The sequence below is a fragment of the Manis pentadactyla genome, chromosome 14 (genome assembly GCF_030020395.1).
Source record: "Manis pentadactyla isolate mManPen7 chromosome 14, mManPen7.hap1, whole genome shotgun sequence".
Taxonomy (NCBI): domain Eukaryota; kingdom Metazoa; phylum Chordata; class Mammalia; order Pholidota; family Manidae; genus Manis; species Manis pentadactyla.
Window position 1 is genome coordinate 6555134 of NC_080032.1, and position 25194 is coordinate 6580327.

General features: G+C 60.9%; 2 protein-coding genes across 7 annotated transcripts in view; one reads left to right on the forward strand and one right to left on the reverse strand.

Moving 5' to 3' along the window:
• Window positions 1–15060, forward strand: part of PISD (phosphatidylserine decarboxylase) — a 37714-nt gene extending 22654 nt beyond the window's left edge. The window contains exons 1-8 of one of the 6 annotated variants that reach the window (XM_057491653.1): window positions 5185–5331; window positions 8771–9153; window positions 10527–10692; window positions 11965–12201; window positions 12384–12522; window positions 12651–12797; window positions 13050–13210; window positions 13745–15060. In XM_057491653.1, coding sequence (XP_057347636.1) covers window positions 8996–9153; window positions 10527–10692; window positions 11965–12201; window positions 12384–12522; window positions 12651–12797; window positions 13050–13210; window positions 13745–13969 — 1233 coding nt within the window. In that variant the 5' untranslated portion in view covers window positions 5185–5331; window positions 8771–8995 and the 3' untranslated portion in view covers window positions 13970–15060. Of the gene's footprint in view, window positions 1–5184; window positions 5332–5770; window positions 6097–8770; window positions 9154–10526; window positions 10693–11964; window positions 12202–12383; window positions 12523–12650; window positions 12798–13049; window positions 13211–13744 lie in introns of those variants that run through there. The other 5 variants (XM_057491657.1, XM_057491654.1, XM_057491655.1 and 2 more) reach the window with 5 other exon arrangements.
• SFI1 (SFI1 centrin binding protein) overlaps window positions 15006–25194 on the reverse strand; it is a 67137-nt gene continuing 56948 nt past the window's right edge. The window contains 13 exon segments of the mRNA XM_057491633.1: window positions 15006–15219; window positions 15298–15409; window positions 15801–16132; window positions 17363–17573; window positions 17706–17810; window positions 18565–18827; window positions 18896–19072; window positions 19188–19262; window positions 19811–19885; window positions 20294–20454; window positions 22358–22454; window positions 23641–23743; window positions 24707–24783. Coding sequence (XP_057347616.1) covers window positions 15115–15219; window positions 15298–15409; window positions 15801–16132; window positions 17363–17573; window positions 17706–17810; window positions 18565–18827; window positions 18896–19072; window positions 19188–19262; window positions 19811–19885; window positions 20294–20454; window positions 22358–22454; window positions 23641–23743; window positions 24707–24783 — 1893 coding nt within the window. The 3' untranslated portion in view covers window positions 15006–15114.

Sequence of the window (25194 nt, forward strand, 5' to 3'; positions counted from 1 at the left end):
AGTATGTGAACGACACTGAATAGTAGCAAAAGGTGTCATGGAAGAACATGATTCCTTTCTTCTTGAATTCACCCATTCATTCAAGTCTTTGAGCTCCTTCTATATGCCAGGCCCTGTTGAGAGGCTGGGGATCTGATAGTGAGTAGAACCAGGGTTCCTGTCAGCAGAGAGTTTCCCTTATTAGTGGGTGAGACAGATAAACAAATGACACATGGATGTGTCAAGTGGTTGAAGTGCCATGGAGAAAACTTAAACAGGTGAAGGGCACAGGTGTGCTGGGCTGGTGTAGAGCCAGGCTGGGACTGAGGTGTCAGGGAAGGAGGGCCTCCCTCACTGACATGGGAGAGAGACTGCAGGGGTGCAGGGCCGAGTTGGGGGCATCTGAGGGGAGAGTGGCTGGGGCAGAGGTTTGAGGAGCAGCAAAGAACCCAGGTAGAGAGGGCAGAGAGGTAGGAAGGCTGGGGGACACCGTCTTGCTGGGCCTGTCCTCTGAGTGAGGGCTGAGTCATTTGGGCTCTGATCGGGACGTTCTGGCTGGGGCTGCTGTGGAGGTGGATGTAGGGGAGCTGGCGGGGAGGCACAGGGCCTGTAGGGAGGTTCTGTCTCCCAGCAGGAGAAGGTGGTAGCTTGGGTCAGTGGGGGAGTGGTGGAAGTATAGGGAAGAGACTCGATTCTGAGCGTGTCTTGGCCGGGCGAGTGGACGGGGTGCCCTCCGGGATTGGGTAGGGGCGGAGGAGAGAATGGAGAACTATTGACTTGTGACTTCTGACTGAGCACATGGAGGGGTGGGGCAGCTTCTTCCTGAGAGCTGGGGAGGAAACAGGGAGCGTCAAGACACTGGCACCTTAATATGGTCTGCAGTTTGCCTTTCTTTAAATGTGAGTCCACTCCAAAGATTTTCACATGTGTATTCTCTGTTTATATTGGCTCAGGTATTTGTAAGTAACATTCAGACCAGGTGGCAGGGAGCCAGGAATCCATGCTCCCCCAAAACAAGGCCTGCAGCCCTTGTCAGAGCACGAGGACACCTGCCTTAGAGCAGGGCTCCCGTAAAGCTCTGACTCTTGGTCCAAGTGCCTGTTCCTTTGCATTGCCCAGGATGGGCATTTGGCCTGGGGAGGAGGGCGGTGGACACAGGGGCCTGTGTGGAGAGCTGGCTTTGAGCAAACAGCACGGAGAGCACAGAAGGCAGCCGGTGTGCCTGGGGCCGTCGTGTGCTCTTCGTTTATATGGCAGGCATCTTGCCCTTTTGCTCCCTAAGTCAAAAAGGGGAAAAAAAAGCTCCTTAATGAGAGGGTTGAAAAGTGTGTGCATCTGTGAACCTAGAGTTACCAGGTGACACCGGATGCCAGGTGTGTGTGGGGGGAGGATTGCATGGATGCACAGCATGGCGACTCAAAGTTTCTGAAGTGTCCTTTCTTCCTTGACTGGTGGTCTCGAGGGCAGAGGTGCATGTAGTGAAAAGCTGGCCTGGTGGGAGTGGTGGGCCTTGTGGGGAAGAGGAGTCCACGTGTGCTCCTCCTTCAGGTCTCAGAAGTGACCGCATGGAGATGGGAGGGCCTGTGGCTGCAGAGCTGCGGAGACAGCTGGCCTTCCCCAGCCCAGAGCTGGGCCCCCAGGGGCCGAGTACTCCCCGACTGAGCAGACAGGAAGTGAGTGGTTGGGTCCTGAGTTCCCACATGTGAGGCAGCAGCAGTGGGTGCCCGGCGCCCTCGGAGCAGGCCCAGCTTGTCCTGCCCCACCTCAGGGCAGGAGAGGCTCTGCATGAGGCAGGTGGTCTTGGGGTTTTCTCTGCAGTAATAAAATTTAGAAGCTTTTCTGTGGTTTAAAGCAATCTTCCAATCCTCTTATTGTGAACACTTTTTAACAGTAGAAAAGTTGACAGAATAGTTACCCACATACACACCCCTTGATTGAATATATGTTTTGTCATATCTGCTCCATCACCATGTATATGTATTTTATTTTTCTCTGAACGACTTGAAGGCACATTGCAGACATTAAGTCTCACCCCTAAATATTTCAATACCCCCCTAAGCACAGTGAGCATGCAGTTTCGTTTTCATGTTGGCCTGGCCATCAGGGCTTGTGGCAGTGTCTGGGGTGTTTGGGAGCACGAGTATAGACGGACGGGCCTTTCATCAGAGCACCTTGGCTTGTGTCTGTGCTCACTCCCTGCATTAGCCCACTTCCTTATTTCTAGCCTCAGAATTTAAAAAAATGTCTTGTGCACCATTCCAGTTCACGAAAAGGAATAAAGACATATCAGCCTGTCCGTTCTCCCATGTCACTGTGTCCTCATTCCTGCCCACCCCCCGCCCCCAGAGCCCTGTCAGCCTGCACTCCTCATGCTCCTCGATGCTACGGTGTCCTTGACCCTTGACAGTATTGAACACATTCTGCATATTTTTAAACTTGCTATAATTCTTGTTGGTCTTCATCTACAAACAGGCTGCCATAAACTCCCTCATACAGTTAAATGAGGATAATGTATGTGTGAATTCCTGGTCCTGAGCTGGCAGGGAGTAGAGATTCAGTAAGGACTATTTTACTCTTAACCTAATAGGCATTGAGAAAACAGTTGTGGCTGTTAAAATGGGCAAATAGTCAAGTTGGCAGGGAAGTGGATGCCCCCTCCCCCCACCTGCTCAGGTGCAGTTTACTTACAGTCCAGCTCTGTCCTCTGAGAATCTTGGGCTCTTTCTAGGGCAGGAGAACATCTCTGAGGCCTCAGGGCTCCTCCTTCTTGGCACCTGTCAGGAACTGTGGCAGCCACTCCCCCGGTGGCTCAGGCTGTGTCGGAGTGTGGCCTGGCAGCCAACGCCCTCCTCCAGCCTTTGTGCCTCCCCTGCCTTGTCCAGCCCAGGGACAGCTCTGTGCATGCACCACCTAGGACGTGCCTCCCTTGTTTTGAGCAGCCAGTCTGTGGAACTGCAGAGGATATTGCAGAGAATAGACAAAGCCGAGTGCTGGGGCTGGGAGGAGGCCAGGGCGGCCGACTCAGACGCCTTCAGGGAGCTTTCTGCTGGGCTCAGAGTACTTTGTTGCTCTTTTTGCCATGCTCGGCCACCCGTCCCGGCCCGGTGCCTGCCAGGAGCTGCTCAGGTGCTCTGCATCGGCCAGTGGCATCAGAGAAATCATGCGAACCGGTGGGACTAAGACATACTCGGGAACACAGTGGGAATTTGGTAGGTCGGGAGAAGCTTTCAGATGAAGACATCGCCTAAGGGCATTTCACACTTGTTTCTGCTCCTTGCTCAGGGTTCTCTGGGGCTGATGATCTGTCCGTGGCTTCTCATGCCAGCTCTGAGACACCATCAGGGGCCTGGTCCCCAATTAGCAACATGCACCTGCCCCCTGTCCCACTGCTACCTTCTGTCCCCTGGTACATTTGAGCATGAAATCCACTCGGTATGAAGTTACAGTGGGTTCACTGATGGGGAGGCCTATCTCAGGTGCTGATGGCCAAGTGGCCTGGGCCTGCAGAGCACCACAGTGGCGCTAGATGGCACCCCCACCCAGGGGCCTCCAAACAAGGTGGGAAGACTGGAAATGAAAGACACAGCATAGCCAGAAGGGACCTCACTGAGGATGGGAAAGTAAATTTACCAAAGGGTTTTTTGTGTTTCCCAGAAATCTGGAATCCAGAAGGCATTTGCATTTCCCACATGAAACATACGTGGAGGTCATGTTAGAAGGCAAGGAGGGCTATTCTCAGGGCAGACCCACAGGCTGGTTTATTTATGAGCTTTCTAACATTAATGTGCCAGAGAGGCCTGGAATGGTTATAAAGGAGCTCTCATCGATGTGGTGCAGCCCAGCCGGTCACTTTACAGAGGGAACATCGGTACCCCAGAGCCACTCAGCAAATGAGAACCTGGACTTTGACTCACAGACTTTTGTTGTCCCCCTCTGGTCTGGCTTGGGCCAGGCCTGGTCCGAAAGTACTGGGGGCTTTGGGGAAGTCAGAATGGTCTTCCAGGGCTTTTTGGTTTTGGAATTTAGTGTTCCTAGAGATCCGTGTCAGCATCTCTCTGTACTTTAACTCCTTTTAATCCCATCTCACATGATGTTTGCTTGGAGCTTTGAGGTGAGACGGGGTCTCAAGTCTCAGTGGGGCGCAGAGCGTGCTGTCGGCTCCGGCTAGGAGCCCACTTGGAAGGTATTTGCCAGCCCTGTGTGGAACCCGAGCCTGGGCAGGAACTCGGCACGGCTCAGCCTGCTGCCTGTTCCTCCTGGGCATCATGGGTGTCGAATATTATGGAAGCCCGTGAGATGGGACCCTGCCCATCTTCTCCCCCGCCGTTGCTGCTGCCGCCTCCGTCCCAGGTCTGTAGCTTGTCCTGGTGCTCTTGCTGGGGCTGGGTCCAGATAAGGACGGGGGTTCCAGGCCGCCGTGACCCACCGTGCCCAGCTGCCCATGTCCTCAAAAGCTCTATAGGCTCCCCCGTCCTCTTCTGAACACTGCTTTAGGAAGGAAATTCTTTGTGGGCAGGAGAACCTGGGGTTATATCCTTGTTCAGTGACCAGCGCCTTGCATCAACCCCTGAGTGAGGTGTGACGTCCACAGACGCTGATCAGGCTCCTGGTGCCACCGCCTTTCTTCCCTTGAATAGGGTTCCCTGTCAGATCCCCCTCCTCGCCTGAACCGTGTCAAACGGGTTCCTCCCACTCCTTGTTGCCCGCGTGCTTGGGGGCGAGGGGTAGTGTGCTGACGCGGCACCGGCCCCTGGGGTGGAGGGGCAGCCGGCTTCCTCACCCACTGGGAAGCGGGGGCTCCCCTGCCCCGGCCCGTCTGCACAGGGCGCTTGGTGTGTGGGGGCTGCGGCTGCCTGGGGCAGTGGGGCGGGGGGCGGGGGCAGCCCGCGCCTCCGTGGGTACGGGAAGGGCAGGGGCAGGGCCCAGACGCCTTCTGTCGCGCCTCAGGGCTAGAAAAGGCGGCCGGAGGGGGCTTCCTGCGCAGTTCAGGCCCTCGAGGTCAGCGGCACCCCGAGCCGGCGTGGGTGTGGAGCGCGGAGGGGAAGCGAGGCCGCGGCCCAGGGAGCTCGGCCACGCGGAGGGCAGCAGGCCCCCGGGCGGCACGGGAAGCCCCGTGACCGGGAGCGCCGCGCCCCGCTTCCCGCCTGGGCCGGCGGCGTCGGGGGCGGGATGGGGGGCGGCGGCGGGCGGGGCGCGGCGGGTCGCCTCCTTCCTCCGCCCCGGGCGGCCTGAGTGGCTGGAGCCCGCGCCCCGCCCGCCCGCCCGCCGTCCCCAAGGCTTCCGCTGCGGCGCCTCCCCGGGAGTCCAGGGCCGCCGGCAGCCCGCGGGGCCCGAGCACCTGCCGCTGAGCCGGTAAGCAAGCCGGGGGCCCGGGCCGGAGCCTCTCGGAGCCGCCCTGCGCCGCCCTGGAGGGCCCGGGCCTCTGAGCGCCCAGCCCGGTCCCCTGCCCCGCGTGGCGGGTCACCCGGCCGGCTGAGCTCACTTCCGCCGCGTCCTGCAGCATCTCCTGCCCCGAAAGCTTTGGGCCCGTTTCCTCGGGGCTGCGGAAGGGGTGGGGGGAGAGGACGTGGGTCCCCAGGGCACCCGGAGGTGGTGGGACTGCCTCCATGTCACCCCCGAGGGGGCGGGCAGGGAGTGACAGGCTGCCCTCCGCGGAGCCCCATCCCCCTGGTGCGAGACGGTCGCTCTCCTCTCCTCCCCGGAGGCTTGAGGGAGACCCCTGCCGAGCCCCCACCCGCCCTCCCCTGGGCCCTTCTGGCTGCTTCCTCTTCTGTCCAGGGTTCCCCAAGATGGCTCACCCAGCCCACAGGGGAGAGTCCATTTTCCTGGGTCCCTCCTTCTGAAATTCCATCTCCTTCTAGCCCTGGAGCATGGGGGATCCTCTGTCCACAGGGAGAGCTTGCTGGGCACCCCTGCCCCGCCTTCCCCGCTGTGCCGGAGACTCAGACCGTCCAGGGCCGCCCCCACCACCACCACCGTGGTCGCGGGTCCCTTCGGACTTCAGCTGGAACGTTCCATCCCTCTGAGGGTGCCGGTGCCCTCGTCCTGGGCCGTGAGGCGGGGGTGGGGACTCGGCGGCACTTGGGTGTGAGCCCCCGGGACAGTGTGTCCTGACAGGTGACTCCCGCCACGTGGTCCTGTGGGCCGCTGCTTCCTACTCGCAGGGTGGCCTCTGCCCCTGGGGTCTGGGCTCTTTCAACACTGCTCCCCACCCCGTGCTTCCATCTTCCCAGTGGTGGCAAACTTCTGTCCCCCCAGAGTGTGGGTCTGGAAAGGGAGGTGAGGCTCTGGGAGCCAGGGGATGGGGCTACACCACGCTCTTGGATGAAGTGAGGCATGAGGTTTGGAGCCGAGTTGTTCGGGCCATACTTGCAGTCATGACCCGGGCCTCGAGGGGATGAGGGAGGGACGGCCCTTCCCATTTTCCAGATGAGGAAACTGAGGCCGAAGGAGACTGATGACTCACAAGGCCTTTCCCAGCTTGGGGGGGGGGGCAGCCAGGACTGCAGTGACCAGATTGTCCCTGTCCCCCACCAAAGCCAGTCTTGAGTTTTCACGTTGCGTGTGGCAGATCTTTAGACTGTGTGATGACTTTGATGTCTGACTGGTCACAGCCCAGAACTTGGCTCCACAGAGTGTCCTTGAGATTCTTGGTAGAGAGGGAAGGTGTCTGTACTCCCCTGCTTCCGGGTGTCCTCCTGTGCGTGTACCTCATCCGGGCCTGCGCCCCTCTCTCCCACCACAGTGGTGCTCGGGGCCAGAGAGGGAGAAAGCCCTGGCCTGACCTCCAAGGGCTGTGGCTGTGCAGTCGGCAGGCGGGGCTCAGAGATGAGGAGGCCAGGAACCCTGCTGGCCAAGGAAGGGGTCTTGCCCTCCAGGGACCCTCTGCCCTACATCCTGCAGCTCTGAGCTGGACCGTGGGCCCAGCCAGTTACCTGGGGAGAACTGAATTCATGTCTGCTCTCTGGGGACCCCGGGGCCCTAGGTGGAGGTTTGGAAGGAGCCTGACAGCCTGGTCTCGGTCCTGATTCAGCAGAGGAGGTGGGGCAGCCTGGAGACACCGAGGGGTGAGGACCTCCTGCCAGGGGCTCCTGGAGGCTTTCTGGGCAGCCCTTCTGGGCGGTCCCCCTTGAGCTGTGGGAGGAGGAGTGAGGGGCTGCGCTGCCCTGGGGGGCTGTCTGGCCTGGCCAGGCCCCTGGTTTGCAGGCCCCTGGGGGGGAGGATGAAGTTCAAAGGCACACACACAAATCTGCTCTGAGGACCTGAGGTTTGGGGCCGGGCTGGGGCCGTGTGGGCCCCTGAACGCACCTTTCTGGGGGCGTGCTGCGGCCGTCACTGTCGCACACGGTAGGACAGTGCGGAAAACCGGCAGGGGCTTCTCCCCTCCACAGAGCCTCATTGACCCCCACCATGAACCTCGGCTGCATGCTCAGTCCCAGCATTCCAGGGTTTTTAGAGACAGGAAAGAACCTGGGAGCCAGGGGCCAGGCCCAACCCCAACTGCCTGCCACCCCTCCTGGCCTGTTTTCCCTGGGGAGCTGGCAGGAGGCCAGTGTGGGGCCCATGGTCTGACCGGCCAGGGAAAGGCAGGGTGGGGTGCTCAGTGCGTCGCTGATACGGTTGAGGCAACCTGACTGTCCTGGACAGGAAAAGTAAACAGGAGGCTTAGCAGGGCCTGGGGCAGGAGCAGGGGTGTCCGTGAGGCCCCGGGCCTGGCAGGAGAAGACTAGAGGCTTGTGCATACATCTGCTGCTGGGTGAGGTCTGGTGGGGGGCCACCTCCCATCCGTGAGCTGTGCTGCCACTCGGCCTGGACAGTGTCCTGGGGAGCGGCTGGAGGGGTCAGGACCCACCATTTCCTCAGTCTGGAGCAGATGTCCATGCTTGTCGTCAGCCTTTGCCCAGCTCCCCCAGGCCATCCCCAGGGAGCAGCCAGGGCTGCGTTCTCCCCTCTGTGGCTTGAGGTGGGTTCACTGGGGTGTCAGACGTTCCCCCTTGCATGGTGGAGTCTTGTCTGGGTTGGGGCCTGATGCTCTGTCACAGTGTGTTGGCCGTGCCGGGGTCCTCGGCTGCGTCGCTTCTCTGCCTTAGGAGCAGTTCTTGGGACCTGCTTTTCTTCATTGAAGGTGGCAGCAGATGCCTATGCCCTTTGCAGCCTGCAGTTGGGGTTGGAGGCCAGGCCAGTGGTGCATCCTCCCCCCAGGGCCCTGATAAGGCCTGAGCTGAGACAGCAACAACTGTGGGATGTTTGTTCTCTGTCCCTGTTATCTGTGCGGGCAGCCTGAAGGGCTTTGTGGAGGCCGGGTGTGTCCTGATAGCCAGGCAAGCCGCTGCCCGCTGGCCCCTGGGTTGCTCTGAAGCAAAGATGGCCGGGGAACAGCCTCTCATCTCCACACCCGTTTCCATTTCCTGAGGTCACCCCAGTGCTCATCTTCTGAGGGGGCCTTTGGGGGTGTTAGTGCCAGAAATGGGGTCCTAAGGCTGGGGAATGGAGCAGGTCAGATGCCCAGGGTCCCACACATTGCCTTTCTCACCTTCCCGCCCCCTCATTCCTCAGATGCTGCTTTGTTACCTCAATGGAAAGTGGGTCAGGTCCTGGCAAGGGAGGGGCTGCTTGAGCCACAGACGGGAGGAGCGCCAGGCTCAGATTCCCCCTGGTGCTCCAGAGGCGCCTGGTCCCCTCCGTGCCGGTGTGGGCAGGTGGCCAGGCCTGGGGACAGAGAGGGCCAAGAGCAGGGGCCTGTGCCGCAGGCCCAGACAGGTGTGTGACCGGTGCCTGTCTTTGCAAATAGCCCCGACCCTCTGACCTGTACCCTGGGAGCTACCGGGACGCAACCGAGCCTGGAAGTGGCCCCCCAGCCCCCGGGCAGCCTGGCAGAGGCCGAGCCTGCGGAGCGGTGACGGAGCCCCTCCGGTAGGGGAGGGAGGAAGGAGGAGAAACAAAGGCGAGCGGGCCTGGCGCCGCCCACCATGTGTCAGTCAGAGGCGCGGCGAGGACCGGAGCTCCGCGCCACGAAATGGTGAGATGCTGCCCGCAGCGTCCTAACCCCTCTGTGCCTCGCCACGACCTCCGGAAGGTCAGAGTTCACGTCCAGCGGCCCCGCCGTGGAGGTGGCGGCGGGGGGCCGCTGGAGGGGCCCGGACCCAGGGACCTGAGTCGGGGAGCCCGCTTCAGGTACTGGGGGGAGGCGAGCGGGCCGGGGGCCTGGTGGCGGGCCTGTCACTCCCAGGCCCCTTCGCCCAGCCCAGCCCACTCAGGGAGGGGGTGCAGCGCCCCAGGACTGGTCCTCCTTCCGCGCGGGAGGGGAGCCCCTGGGGCGCAGGGGTTTGTCCAGCGTTTCTTGGCCCCCTCCCACCTTCCTGGCCTTTTAAAACAGTGCGGGGGATGGGAGAGAATGAGGGCAGGCAGCTCAGGAGCTGTGGGGTTGGTGCAGGGCCCAGCCATCAGCGCAGTTCTCCATTTTTTCTGCTTTTAGTATGGGTCGAGATGCCTCTTTGTCCCTTGGTTTGTTCCACAGCCGAGGGCAGAGGACAGAGCTTCTCTGAGTGCCCACGGGTGCAGATGGGGGCCTTATATCACCCGGTTGAATGCAGGCTTTTTGCAGATATGGAAACTGAGGCCTGGGGACCTTCTCAGACTGGGTGGTAATGTGGTCTCCTTATGGCTACGCTGGGGCCCCAGCATTTTCTAGGGCCTTGGCATGCAGCAGAGGGATGTGGGCCTCACCGTTGTGCCCCAGGAAGCCACAGTTCTGGTGGGAAGGCTTAAGAGACCCCTGCGAGCCCAGGCCTGTGCTGAATGTACTGAGTTGGGCCTGCTGGGGTTTGGGGACAGGCCTGTCACCTTTGCTGAAGCAAGGGGCTTTGCTCAGGTGTGTGGCCCCAGCAGACCTGGGAGGTGGCCTGGGGGTTCAGGGGGTTCTCACGCTAACTTGGATTACTGGTTTTGGAGAACCTGACTAGCGGTAGAAAGACTGTGCCAACGGAGCAGGAGCTGCTGGGGGTGGGCGATGCATGTGGCCATGTGTGTATGTGTGCGTGTGTTTTCCTTTTTAGCTTTGTCAGCCCCAGTCCTTTAATTTATTAGATGAGGAACTAAGGCCTGGAGCCCTGAGGGAACGGGGCGGTAGTAACAGCTGCCCTTCTGCTGTCAGTTCTCCCCTGGAGGTTGGGGGCTGCCAGCAGGGTCTGTGTCTGTCCCCTGGGGCTTTGCCCAGAGCCAGGGCCCCTCCCACCTTCAGAACCCCCTCCGTCAGAGAGGTGCCAGGAGTTGGGCCTCACCCGCTGCCCCCAATTCCCACCAGTCTTCAGAAGACGGGCAGGCGGGGAGACAGGGAAGTGAGTGTGCCGACCACACGCAGCCACGCCCCTGACTGGGTCAGAGTGGGGCTGGGGCGAGGGGCACGGCCAAGGCTGCGAACTCCGCAGAGAGGTGGGCTTGCGGCGGGCGGGTGGGCAGGACGGCACTGCTTGGGGCGCGGTGGGGCTCCCTGGGGCCCGCGGACCCTGGGCTCTGACGCTGGCCGTGCGGGGACATGTGCCCCGCAGGTTGCACTTCCCCCAGCTGGCCCTGAGGCGGAGACTGGGGCAGTTGAGCTGCATGTCCAGACCCGCCCTGAGACTGCGCTCCTGGCCCCTGACGGTGCTCTACTACCTCCTGCCCTTCGGCGCCCTCAGACCGCTCAGCCGGGTGGGATGGAGGCCTGTGAGCAGGGTGAGTCCACGGCAGGCCTGGGGCTGGGGCCCGGGACGCGGAGGCGGGGGTCATCGGATGAGAGGAGAGGGCTGTGGGGGCTGAGCTCTTGGAGGGTCGTGCCGAGAGGCCAGGCTGGTCGGTGCCACGTGGGCTCCCTGTCCGCTGTGCTCCCCTTGCCTGCATTCATGCCATTTGGGGCTCTGCTTCTGGAAGGAGCCCACACTGGACATTCAGAAAATGGTGTATGACTGATTTCCTGCATTCCAGCAGGAGAGAACTTACAAGTGCTTTTGAGAGGAATCCAAAATAATTCCTGGAAGCTAGAGGGTGGTCCAGGCAGGCTGGGGCCTCTCTGGGCCCCTTAGGATGAAGATGCCTTAGTAGACCTAGGCGCCCCGGGCCGGGCTGCGCCCTTCCCCTGGAGGGCAGGCTCCCTCGCCCTGGGCTCTCTGGGCAGGCTGACCCCAAGGAGGGAACTGTTCCGGGCGCTGGACATTGGAGCTCAGTGGCCCTGGGCTGCTGCATGGAGCCACCAGCTCGGTACCTCGTACAGGGTTTAGAGTCGGAATGAAATTACTTCTGCCCCTTGGGGACTTGGCGTCTAGGTTGTGCTCAGACAAGCGGCAGCTGCCGATGAGAGGCAGGTCCCACTAGGGCACTGGCTCCTGAGGTTTAAGAGGCTGCCCCTTCCAGGTCGCCTGGCCCTGAGAGTGTGCAAGAGGCCCCAGGGGGCTGGTTCCCCTCTGCCTCCTGGGAGGGCAGGCGCAGACAGCTCTGCGGACTGGCCCAGTCACGGGACGCCCAGGAGCACTGGCCTGGAGGACCCATACGGCACGTGCTGCGCAAGTCCTGGCACTCCTATGGGGGGTTCTCCCTGCTTCCTGTAGGACACGGAGGTGCGCTTTGGGCTGAACACTTCCCTGGGCCCCTCCTGTCTCGTGGTCCGGGGCATGTGCGTGCCGCCTTCTGCCCCAGCCTCTCTCTCAGGGTATCAGACCCATTTACCACCCCACCCCACCTCCTTCAAGAAGCGAGCCTGCCGACTAGTCTCCTCTGCGACTGGGGTGCTCGCTTTCCTTCTCTGCATAAAATAACTGAAACAGTCAAGTTGTGAGTCACCGTGTTATGGTCTCGGCCGGGACTCAGTTTGTGAGAGTCCCGGCAAGCTCAGTCTGGTTCCTAGTGAGAAACAGCTACATCATATGGCCATCGTGGGTGCCCACAGTGGGGGTCAGTGACTGGGGTGGGGGTGCACAGCGTGACAACACTGTGCCTGCCTGTGGCCTGCAGGTGGCTCTGTACAAGTCGGTGCCGACACGCCTGCTGTCGCGGGCCTGGGGCCGCCTGAACCAGGTGGAGCTGCCTCACTGGCTGCGCAGGCCTGTCTACAGCCTGTACATCTGGACCTTCGGGGTGAACATGAAGGAGGCGGCCGTGGAGGACCTGCACCACTACCGCAACCTCAGCGAGTTCTTCCGGCGCAAGCTGAAGCCGCAGGCCCGGCCTGTCTGTGGCCTGCACAGCGTGGTGAGGCCCCACCCTGCCTGCCACTGTGCCCTTCAGAGATGCAATTCTTGCCTCTGCCTTTGGGAACTGGTCCCAGCACCAACCCGGGTGGCCCGGTGGGTGCTCCTCCCTGGCCAGGCCCCCAGGGAGGAGGTGGCCCCGCCTGTCCGCCTTCAGAAACAAGCATCTCCTGGCCCTTCCAGATCAGTCCATCAGATGGGAAGATCCTCAACTTTGGGCAGGTGAAGAACTGCGAGGTGGAGCAAGTGAAGGGGCTGACCTACTCGCTGGAGTCCTTCCTGGGCCCGCGCACCGCCCTGGAGGACCTGCCCTTCCCACCAGGTGGGGAACAAGGACGGGAGTGGGTTGGCCAGAGGGCCCGGAACCCTGGAGCCCGTGTCCGCCGCAGGCTCTGTGCTGAGGGCGTCAGGTGTTGTCTGAGAGCTGGGCTGTCTTGTCTGCCCCCGTAGCTGCCCCCTGCGGCTCCTTCAGGAACCAGCTGGTCACCCGGGAAGGGAATGAGCTCTACCACTGCGTCATCTACCTGGCGCCTGGGGACTACCACTGCTTCCACTCCCCCACTGACTGGACTGTTGCCCACCGGCGCCACTTTCCAGGTAGGCCAGGGCCCACGTGTGCGTGGGAACTGCCTCCCTGGGCCTCAGACAGGCCTCCTTGGCTTCTTGGTGTCAGGCTACAGATTCGGGCTGCTGAGCCTGGGAGCCGACTTCTTGTCCTTCTGGGAGTGGGCAGTGGGGTGCAGCCTGGGGTACAAGCACCTCTGCATTAGGAGTGACATGGGGGTGACACAGGCTCTGTGAAGCTGGTCCTCTGCTGGGTGGGCAGTGGCAGTGTCCCTGGCCCCACAGGCTCCCTGATGTCTGTGAACCCTGGCGTGGCCCGCTGGATCAAAGAGCTCTTCTGCCACAACGAGCGGGTCGTCCTGACCGGGGACTGGAAACATGGCTTCTTCTCACTGACGGCCGTGGGGGCCACCAATGTGGGCTCCATCCGCATCTACTTTGACCGGGTAAGCGAAGCCCAGATCCTGCTGACACCCAAGTTCTGGGCCCCTTGGGTCACCTGCCCCATCTCCTGTGCAGGCAGATCTGTTGGGACCATAAGTCCAGGCCTGGCTCTGCTTGCAGCTGCCCCAGGGAGGGCCTGGGCCCTGAGCTCCTGTGCTGCATCGCTCCCGCCCTCTCCCCACCCCCCATGCCCTGTCCGGAGGGGGAACTGACTGCCCTTTGCTTCTGCCTAGAACCGAAGGGGACTCTTGAGCTTGGGCAGGGCATGCTGATTGGGGGCCGAGGGGCAGGGCCTTTCTTGGTGTTGGGTTGACTGCCCCTTGCCTGCTGGGTCCTGGGGAAGAGAGGTCTGACTTCTCCGTGCCCTTCAGGGGCCCAGTTCACAGCTGGGGTCGAGGACTGTGCCCAGTTAGACCCAGCCCATGGGCTGAGTCACTGTCCCCACCTCCCTTTCTACACTGGGTCGAGACAGACAGCAGAGGTGTGTTCAAGGTCCAGGGAGCAGGACTTGACACCCACTGCCCCCTGGCCCCCAGGACCTGCACACAAACAGCCCACGGTACAGTAAGGGTTCCTACAATGACTTCAGCTTCGTGACGCACGCCAATAAGGAGGGCGTCCCCATGCGCAAGGGCGAGCACCTGGGCGAGTTCAACCTGGGCTCTACCATCGTGCTCATCTTCGAGGCCCCCAAGGACTTCAACTTCAAGCTGAAAGCAGGACAGAAGATCCGATTTGGGGAGGCCCTGGGCTCCCTCTAGAGCCTACTTCCTGGCTACAGCTGCTGAGGGATCATTTCTACAGAAATGGGAGGGACTATTTGAGGGGAACCTCCACAGCTGTCCAGGGGAAGGGGGGACTGTCTCAGGGCTGTGGGGTCAGACCAGGCAGGACCTGGGTGACCTCTGTCCTTGCTGACCCAGAGATGCAGACAAGGTCAGAGGTCCTGTCATGCCCTCGACCTACCTCATCCCCTCTTAAGAAAGTACAGGCCAGGATGAGCTCAAATTCCCTTTTGGAGATTTTAAACCTGTTGATAAACTGGAGGCCCTGCATCTCCAGGCTGTCAGTTGGTCTTGATTTCTGTTCTAAAACAAGTGGTTATGCCTTCCTGCTGCTCCTCCATCACTGTATGGCCAACTCCCTGTCTCCCCTGCACAGGGTGAGGTGCCTCCTGGCACTGACTGGGCCCATGCTGTCCCCTGAGCGGGCTGCACACACAGCCTTTAATGCAACCGCTTTCTATTCCCAAATTTGCCCCATCCTGCTTGTTGAGAAAAGCTGTCTTTCCTCTTTGCACTTGTGCCCGAAGGCATCACCCTGGCTCTGCCCACACCTTCTGAGGCTGGCATCTAAGGGTGTGGCGCTTCGCGGGCCCCCAGGAATGACCTCTCAGAGCTGGCGAGGCCTCTTCCAGGAAGTGAGTCCAGTTCCCGAGCCCAGGTGGACGGTGTCAGGAGTGTGGCCGGCAGATCGTGGGGCCCCGCTGGTGCCAGGGGCAGCCTCCGGTCCCCTCCCTGATTGCAAACTATATAAGATAAGGGAATGTTGCTGCTATTGATCCAAGGACTTGTGTTGGAGGCAGAAGAGCCTTGGTGTGTTGAGGCGGGGGGTGGGCCATTGCCTAGAAAACTTCCCCCCCTGGCAACAGGTACATAGTCGGTGGGGAGACACTGATGGGGACAGGGCCAGGTTTCATATTTCCTGGGGATGCTGTGAATTTCTCCTGCAGGAGAAGCCATTTGAACTTTTTCAACTGTATCAGTAGCACAGTATTTTGTATGAAAAGTGGGAGACTTCTGAACAGTAATTCATTTAATTGCAACATTTTGAAATAAAACAATAAAACTCAGTGCAGCTTTGCATTCCATTCTGAAGGTGGCTGGGGCCTCACGGCGGTGTGGCTCTAGCACAGAGCCTGCCGCAGGGCCTGGATGCGGGCAACGCAGGCGCTGATGGGCTGGCGCTGGGCCTGGAGCTCCGACGCCAGCTGCCGGATCTGCAGTTCCACCTGGGGCCGGGGGGCGGGGGCAGAGCTGAGAGGAAGCACAGCCCCAGGGGGGCGGGGGCGGGGGGGGGCGCGCCTCACCTCCCGCAGCTCCTCCTGCACCCGCTGCGCTGCTTCCTGGTCCTCAGGCCCGGGCTCCTCCTGGTTCAGCTCCAGCCACCTGCGCAGGCTGCGCGCTTGCCGCTGGCAGGACCTGAGGGGGCGAGGCACGGGCTGCCCACCTGGCTGCGCCTCGGGCTCGGGGAGAAGCACATCAGCTACTTCTGATGTGAGTGGAGGGAGGAGGGTCGTCCCTGTCCCTTGCCCAGCAGACGGTCTGGACTCCAGCCTGTCCCTCTCGCCACTGATCTCCAGGCTGCGTGCCGAGGGCCCCTGGCCTGCACGTGGGGGAATGCAGGCTCTGGACCAGACCACAGGCGGCGGGACCCTGGGTCACAGTCACCGCCGTTGGGAAGACCCCAGTCCTGGTTTTCACCTGACCCAGCCGGGCTCAGTTTCGCTCAGCCTCGTTCGCTGCCCCACAGTGAGGACGGTGGCAGTGCGGCCACTCCCCCCAACCCCCTCCCCCGGGGCCCCTGGCTTACCGGAGGTTCTGCTGTGTGGTCTGGTGATCCCGCAGTTGCTGCCAGATGCCCTCAAGCTCAGCCTCCAGGTCAGAGTGGCCCAGGGCAACAGAAGGAGCTTGCGCTGGCCCCCCTTCCCCGCAGGGCCCAGGCTGAATGGGGGGATCACAGGCACCAGCAGAGGCCCCAGTGCCCACGGGCCTCAGGGGTGCGCCTGCAGCATCGGAGCCAGAGCTGGGCTCAGGCCTGGTGCCTGTGAAGTCCGCAGGGAGGAGCAGACGGGGGTCGGGGACACTGGTCAGGGGTAGAGGGGCCTGGGGCCTAAGTCCAGGGGTGGTCAGCCATGCTGATAGCTGTAAAGGAAGGATGGACACAGAGAAGGGCTGGAGAGGGGCCACTGAGGCCACCCACTGCGGGTGGGCAGGAAGGGACCAGGCTAGGCCCCAGGAGCTGGGCTGCCCCCACCTCCTGCAGCCGGCTCCCCAGAGCCCGGCCCCATGCCTTCCCTCAGGACCCAACTCCAAGAAGGACAGTCTCACAAGCAACCTAAGGGACACCCCACACCTCTGTTGTCCAGTCCCACCCCTTCCCCAGAGCCTGGCTTGGCACCGTCCTGAGTAGCTTTCCAAGCCTACTGATCTTTCACACCTGCCTATGTACTTGCACTTCAGTGAGGAAAGTGGTCAGTGGCTATTGTCCTTGTCCAACGGCACACCTACACCCTTCTCCAGTCCCTCCTGGTGATAATGGGCAGTGGGCCTTGTCCTGCCACCAGCCCCACCCCACTCCCTGCTCAGGCCACAGCTCTTCAGGCACCAGCGCCTCGGTGGCCCACCCCTGCTGACACTCCTTCCTCGTACCCGCCTGCCCACACTCCTTGTGGATGTCACATGTCCCAGGAGCCCTGGCCCCTCCCCCAGGTGACCCCATCAGTTCCCAGGGGGTTGCCTACAATCTTGCTACAGATCCTCAGTTTTTATCTCCAGCCCTGACCTCTTCCCTGAAGGCCAGACTCACTCCTGTGGCTTCACCTCATACCTGAAAGGCTTAAGGCAAGCTCTTCATGCATCACCCCGTTTTCCCTTTAGGAAAAGAGCCCGTAATTCCCTGAGTTACTCAGGCCAGAAGCCCTGGAGCCGTGCTGGAGCCTCCTTTCCTCCTATCAACCCCCTCAGAGGAGTCCTGCCTGCCTCCCGCAACGGCCCCTGCCCACGTCTGCAGCCACCACCCAAGTCCCAGCCACCAGCCCCTTCCACCTGACCGTCAGATCACTGCAGCCAACCATCCTGCACAATTTCCTATTCTTAAAACCCCAACTTTCACCAGGGCATGCACGACCCTCTGACCTGCTCTCTTCATCCGTGTGCAGGGTTCTGTTCCCACCCCTAGGGTATAAGCTTCATGAGCAGGGGCCTCGGCGGGCTTTTCACTGCTGGGTCCCTCGGACAGTGGCACCCACACTTGGTGAGTGAAACTGTGCCTGCCCTGCGTCTTCCACAGCCAGGAGTGCTCCAGACGCACTGAGTACAACTGGCCACAGCACCGAGGCCCAAAGAATGCCCGAGGCGACCAGGAGGACCTACCCCGGCAGGTGCTTCTGCCCCATGCAGCACGAAGGAGGCGGGAGGCATCAGCTCTGGGCCCGGATGCGCTGGTGGGGGCAGCTTAGGGCCAGAGGGCCTTGGCAGGGCCTTGAGAGGGGGCAGGGCGCTGCCCGGGGCCAGCACAGGCCTCGTCAGGGAGGGGCCTGCCGGCTGGGCCGGACCCAGGCTGCGCTCCCACGGCACCTCAGACCTGAGCAGAGGGAAGGCAGGAGAGGGTCAGCGCTCCTGGGGAGCAGGAAAGAAAGGGACACCCACCCTAAGGCCCCACCCAGATCTCAGGCCCCAAGTGAAAGTACTTTTGGGGGCCCAGGACATGACCTACCTCTGGCCCCCAAGGGTGCTACACCCCTTGGGCTCCAAGCTCCTCATGGGCTCCAGCAGGAAGTCCGGGCGTCGTGGCTGCTTCCTTGCCAAGCGAGCGATGTTACTGGGAAGAAACACAGGCTGTTCTTCCAGGCTGCTCAGGGCTGCAGGGCGCCTGAGACCTCTGTGGGGTGGGGCTCATGCAGTTCGACCCCTCCGACCTTATGGGGAGACTGAGGGCCGGAGAGGGGAGGATCTTGCCAAAGGCCAGCAGGTGAGCTGGGTGGGCTTTGGTCACGTGGAACTTGTAGTGATTCCAATGGCCTGAGCCTGATGCTGTGGGGCTGCCTCACCCACGTCATTTCATTTGACCTCTACAGCAACCCCCAGGTGACATAGTTGCTCATCCCACCTCAGGGGGACGTGGGGCCAGGCCCCTGTCAGGGTCAGGCACAGAGGGAGGCAGAGCAGGACTGAGGCCCAGGCTGGCGCCTCTCCCCCGGCTCGGGCAGCACCGGTCACTCTGAGAGCCAGCAGTGAGGGATGAGGCAGGGGCCAGCTCACAAAAAGTAGGGTTTCTGGGAGGGAGCCCCATTCCTGGCTGTATGAGACGCTGGGAGACCGGCAGGTATGGGGCGGGCAGGCAGGCTGCCCCACAGCTGTTCCCTTTAACCACACATTCTCCCCTGCTTCCAGAAGGGACAAAGGCTGTGGTCCCTTCGTTGAGGGCCCCACAGTGGGAGCGTCAGGGTCCTGCTGGAGAGAGGGGTCTGAGTGGCGCAGCCATGACTCTCGGGGGCCCAGTGTTCTCCCTCTTGGACAGTCCAAGTTTTGCCCCAGGTGGAAACAAGGAGGAAGAACAGCTGTGGGCTACTCACAGCTCTAGGAGTTGGGGGTCCCCGGCAGCCAGGGCCAGGCTGCCTGGAGCTCCCTGAGGCCCGCGAAGACCTCGCAGCCTCTTGGTCTCCAGGGTGGCATCTCCAGCCCCGGCGGCAACACAGTCGGGAAGGGGGCCTTCCAATGTCACTCTCTTGCCAGGCGTGGTGTACATGTGGGGCTGGGGCTCTCTGCCTGGACCCAGCACCTTCTGTTTCCAGAGCATGGCACAGCGATGGACCGCACGGTGGAGACTCTGGACTGCCTGCAACCAGCCTGGTCAGGTCACGCCGCGTCCTGCTGCCCCACAAGAAAACAGGACCCCGGGCCCACCTGCACCTGCTGCTGGGCGCGCAGCTCCCGCCGGAAGGCCTTCATGCTGGCTGTGAAGCGCAGCAGGCGTGGGACACCCTCCTGGAGGAGCCGCTGGCGGTAAGCCCGCACTGCCCTCTCCAGCCGCGCTTTCTTTCTCCTCCTTTCCAGCACAAAGCCCAGCCACGCAGCCCATACCTCCAGGGAGAGGAGGAGGTGAGGCCCAGCTCTCCCGCAAGGGCTGTGCCCCCAACCCGCCCTGCCCTCCACCGAGGCCTGGTCCTCTCCTGGGAGAGGCCGAAGCCCCCGTTACCTTGGCCTGGAGGGAGAAGGACCAGAACCAAAGGGCCCGCACCGTGGCCTGCTGCTCCTGCCTCCTGTTCACCAGCTGTGGGCCAGGAAGACAGGGTTACTGGAAACACTGCCCTCAGGAAGACCTCCTTGACCACACTCTTTAGTTGGGCGCTCCCCTCTCTATACCAGGAAGGGCCCAGCTCTGCCCCCAGGTGGTGGATCGGGAAGGATCCTTTGGAAAGAACAAACACGAAGAGCTCTGAGGGAAGGGCACAGGTGAGGGCCACTTGCTGGGCTTGGCGGAGAGAAGCCAGGAAGGCCCCACATTGCAACCCGGAGAGCCGCAGGGAAGCTAGCACGTGAGGTTTGCTAGCACGACACAGCCCCACGGGGCATTTTATCAAGGCCTTGGTGGAGACTCAAAATGCATTTCATACTACTTTTTGGATCTAACCCTGATGTATGTCTTAATGTGACACTGCAGAAACAGGGCCCTGAAGTGACTTGGCCTTACACAGTTCACACGTGGAAGCAGGGAGTGCCAGGAAGTGACAATCCCGGAGGAGAGCCTGGGATGAGGCTGAACTAACAGTGTGGGCCAAGGACGCAGCGGGAAGCAGGGGGCTTCTCAACAGCTCTTACCTGTTGTCTCCACTGGCGGAAGCAGGACCGGCCGAGTGTCTGGGCCAGGAGATGGGCGCCCTGCCTCTGCAGGAGCTGGGGCGAGAGCGTGTGCACAGGGGCTGTGGGCCGAATGCGGTCAGGGCCCCAAGCCCTGACCACCGGGGGCAGCTGTGGTGTGAGGGGCTGTAGGCCGAAGGGAACTATTCCCCCCCAGGACAGCAGGAGGCCCGGATGAAGCCAAGGGCCTCCTGCACCATGCAGGGGGGTCCAGATGACCCCACGTGTCCCTCAGCTCCGACAAACCATAGAGCCAGGTTTCTCTGCTGAGCCACCTTCCACCTGGGGGAGGCCCATCCCTAGGCTGGCTCGCCCCAGCCTCTCCGCACCCATCCCAGCTGCTGGGAGTTTTCGGCGAAGGCCCTCTTCCTCCCACAGAGGCGGGCCCCAGGCTGGGACGGCCCCGCAGCAGTGGTGACCTCGGGGGCATGCCCCCTGCCTCACCCTCTTCCTGACACAGCCCAGATGGTGCGCCTTCCACCTGGTCATGACCCGCAGCAGCAGCCGCTGGTGGTAATGCTGGGCCGCCCTCTCCAGCTGGACTGTCTCCTGGGTGGCTCTCTGGCCACAGACCCGCCAGTGCCGAAACCAGGTCCTGAGGCAGCCTAAAGCAGACCCAAGTCCCTTTGCCCTTTGGTAGGACTTTTACAGGCATCTATCAGTGGCGAAGGTTCAGAGTGGAGAAGGTTGTGGGGACGGGGTTGGGGTGTCAGCCCACACTTGGCAAAACCACCACCTGTGGATGGCGGCCACTCCGTGTGGACACCTCTGGCCACCTTCGGCGACTGTGGGCACCAGGGGACCAGAACTAGGTCTGCTGCATACTGTGTGCCCCCACAGCCCACCAGAGCCACACGCTTGTCTGTGATGACAAAAGGGTGTGTGCTGGGGCCCCTGAAGACATGCCTGGCACATGAATGAGAAGACCCTCGGTCTGAGGAAGCAGGAGGCAGTGGCCCCATTTTGCCAGGAAGGAAACAGGCTCAGAGAAGTCAAGCAGCCCAAGCTAGGCCTGGGGAGGAGGCAGCGTCTGCAGGGCCAGGCCCTCCGACACCCCGGGCTCCACGGGCAGGCAGGGGCCCACCCTGAGCTTTGTTTGTGTCCAGAGTCTTGAGGGAGCATGCGCTTTCTTTTGAGTTTTCCCTTTTCTTAGGCCCTGAGGTCAAGGTGGGGTGTCCTCCAGGACGTGCTGGGGGCAGGGGCGGCAGACCCAGGCCTGGAGGCTGAGCACTAGTGCAGATGCTGGCCCTCCCTGGGCACTGCATCAAGCAGGGATGTCAGACTCCCTGCATCCTCATGGCAATCCCAAGAGGTAGGCACTACCACCCCCATTTTACAGACGGAGAAACTGAGGCCTGGAGAGGCCATGCCCGTGGTCGCGCAGCCAGCATGCCCCTGCCTGGACATTGTAAGCTTCTGTTTGAAGTGTCTTATGACCCATCGTCCTGAGCCCACCTGACTGCCTCCAGAACCCAGCCCACCCACAGACCGCCAGGGCGTGCCTGAGACTCGGAGGCCTTAAAGGAGCCAAGAAGTGGGCCCGTGGGTACTGACTGCACGCCTGCTGTGTGCTGAGAACCAGTGTCTAGCCACACCATCTCCCAAGTCCTTTGTACCCTCCACAAAGGTCACAGCAATCCCAGGGCCTGCCCCGGACTGCATCTTCCCCAGGAGGGAAGCCAGGCCCTGGCACGGCAGGCTGAGCTGCCCAGCGGCAGGCCTTGGAAGGAGCTTCTTAGTACACCACCCCACCGCGACCACCACATCTCTTCCATCCCAGCTTCATTTCTTTATTTCTCTCTGGATCTCAAGCCCTGACATTTCTTTTCTTTTTTTCCAAATTTCCCCCATTTGGGGAAATCGCAGGGGTCAGCACATCTGGATCAGCCTCGCCCTGGGAAAACCACCCTTGTGATCATGGCATCTCTGCTACCACGTTAAGTATTCATTTTAACACAGGCTGGTTGGCCACTGGTTGGAAGCAGAAGGCTATAAATATTAGATTGAACAGCTATCCCCAGAATTCGCATCTAACCCAGAACCTCAGAACTGATGTTTTTTGGTAAGAGGTTCAGTGCCAAGTCATTAACTGATGTCACACTGGAGGAGGTGGGCCCCTAATCCAATATGACTGGTGTCCTTATAAAGAGACACAGACACACAGGGAAAACGGCCAAGGGATGATGAGGCCAGGCTGCAGGGACGTGTCTACAAGCCAAGGGACATTGAGGACTGCTGGGGCCCCCAGCGTGGCAGAGGCAAGGAGGGGGTTCACCACTGGAGCCTTTCAGGGGAGCAGGGCCCTGCCGACACTGTGCCTTGGGACTCGGCCTCCAGAACTCTAAGGAGCAACCTTCTGTTGTTTCAAACCTCCTAGGTGGTGGTGCTTCGTTACCTCAGCAATAGGAAACTAACGCGCATGAAGACGACACAGAGACTGAGATAAGGGTAAAGCGAACGGCCCTGTGTCCTTCCCAACCCTCTCCTCCGCTTCCAAGACCCACTTACCCCTGTCCAGCACCCTCCGGGCCTCCCTGACGGCACAGTCCTCCTGCTGTCGGCAGTATATGTGCACTGACACCACCTCTTGCCACTGGACCAGGACCTGACGTCAGACAAGGAGAATGGAGTGATCACTGCACACCCTGACTTCTGGGGGCACCCCAGCTCTGCCCGCAGCTCCTCACAAATGAGGCCAAGGGGGTGGTCATAATGGCACTCACACTTGTTCCAGGAAGGGCCCACATCCATCAAGACCACAGGAACGGGACAGAGCCCCCAGGTCCCCAGAGGAAGCCCAGTTTTCAGGCAATGGAACATTTCTACCGGGAGACGTTAAACTTCATACCACACCAAAAAGAAGTCGTTACTTGCTCTTTCATTCTATTATTTCTTGTTAAATGGATGCTGTGCACTGTATGCACCCTCTTAAATGTGAGACACGTGTGAAATCACAGCAACACAACACTACAGGAAGCCGAGCAGCCACGAACTCCACTTCCCCAAATAGGCCTCCTCTCTTCGAAGCCCTGAAGCCAAGCAGAGTCCTAACCCTCCTTCCAGGGCAGGGGGCACACACGCTGGCCTCAGAGCTTCCCTGAGCATGGGCAGGGCTTTAACCCTGTGCGGTTGTCCTCATCCCAGGGAGGCTGCAGTGACTGGAGGACCAGCTCCCAGCCTTCCCACAGGCGGCCTGCAGCTGCTCAGGGCTCCTGGCAAACTGCTTTCTTCTGAGACGTCCCCAAGGCTGGGGAGCCACCTCTCGTTTCAGTCTGTTTGGATCCCTTCTCTCTCATGACACATTTCGCACAGCCACGTCCTGTAACCTCCCCCATCCCCAGCGCGTGGCATCAGGCCACCTCCCGCTGACAATGAACAGCAACCGCACATTCCTGGATGCTCTGTGCTTTCCAGAAAGCCTCTGTGGCCATGAAACCTGCGAGGCCGGCTGGCAGGAGTGAGCAGCCTCTCAGGACACATGAGGAGACGGGGGCGTGATGGCTACGTGGTTTGTTCTAGTGGAAAATTCCACATGTGTATAAAATACGGGTTCTAGTAAGAACTAGTTTGTTCCCTATGCACAGTAGTTTTGTTTTAATGTTTATTGTTTCATAGTTCAGTAAAATAAATAAACCCCAACTGCTCACATGGCATACATGTGTACATGCCAGAGGAGAGTGAGTTACTCCATTTTCTAGGTTCCCCATTCAGCTCACATCTCTGGTGCCAGCCCCTCTGAGGAACACAGTCCTAAACTCTCCCGGGTGACCGGCTGCCTCCCCATGCATCACCTTGGAAAGCACGGTCCTTCTGTAGTGAGCGCCTGCTTGACGGGTCTTCTTTGCTTCATCCACACGGACCCTGGTGTGCTCTCTCCAGAGGTGGAACACAGCCCTGCAGGTGCACAGGCCAGCGAGAGCAGAGTGACGGCCGTGTGGGGACAGCGCCGTTTCAGTGCATCGCTCCTGGTGTTGAAGCGAACTTCCGAATCAAGGACTCCCTGGACCTAAGAATATGTTCCCCCGACAGGCCTGTCTACGTTGACATAGATGCTCAACATGCGGTTCCTGAGCACCTGCTCTGAGCCAGGCACTGGGGACACAAGACTGAATCCCACACCCTCACGTATTCACATGCAATGGGAAATGCAGAGCTGCAACCAGGCAATGACAATGCGGGTGATTCGTGCGGACAGGAGAGGTTCAGAGAGAAAGGGAAGCTGGAGGAGCACTTCATAGGCTTCTGAAGGGGCGGGAGCGTTTATGGGGTCCACAAGGCCCACTGCCCGCAGGCAGCCTGGAACCGTGTGTGCTAAACAAATACTGAGGAAGGAAAAGAAAGAGCAGAACGAAGGAGGCCTGCGGGAAGGAGTGAGTTTAGAGCTTGACCTAGCAGGAACTGGAGGATGGGCTCCCAGGAGAGCTGGAGCTGGGGCAGCAAAAGCGACCACCAAGGACACGAGAGACGCAGACAGTCCTGAAGCTCCGACGACTCTAGAGTCAGCGAAAGCCAAGTGGGAGGTGACTGACTGAGGATAGAGGGCACGGGGGTCCACTGAGGCAGGAGAGGGGATGAAGTGTTGCTCAGAACCTGAACCCTGCAGGTCTGACGTGGGGAGGGGGGAAGTGCTCAGAGGAACAAGGCAAGTGGGGTCTCTCAGAGACACCCAGGAGAAAACTGCTTCCCAGAGGCCGGCTCGGCACACGGCAGGGGTCCAGGCGAGCGACTAGGGAGCTTGCTGTGGGAGAGGCAACACCACGCTACCAGCAGCCCAGCAGCCCGCCCGCCCTCCGCCTGGCCTGGGCCTGGAGCCCGTTTCCTGGCTCAGGCTGGGCCCCGGGATGCCGGGAGACTCACCGCAGCAGCCGCCGCCTGTGCCAACTCTCCCTGGCTGCCGCCTCTTGGAGGATGCTCAGTACCTGGCTCCGGTAAGACTGCAGGAGAGCAGGGGGACCAGAGGCTGCCCAGGGCCCACAGCTGTCCCTGCTCCCAGGCAGGCCTACAGGTGTGTTCTCCACAGGGCCTGTGATGCCTGCAGCCTCCCCCCAGGGGGTGGGGTAGGCCAAGAGCCCCAGGTCCCAAGGCCAGGTCTCCCAGACAGTGGGAGACAACTGCCTCACTAGGCCGTCCCCTGACAAGTCAGACCACTGGACTCTGGGAGAAGAGGCCTCTGTGATGGTCAGGCTGCACCCTGGTACTTATTTTTACTCTGCCAAGCAAGGATGAAGAACTTAGCCCTGTGGCTGTAAGACCTCCTGTCCAGGGCACTTGCTCTGGTTGAAGCTTGTGAAACTACTGTTTTGGGAGTGGCAGGAACGAGGAATGGAAACAGAGCCTCCAGATTC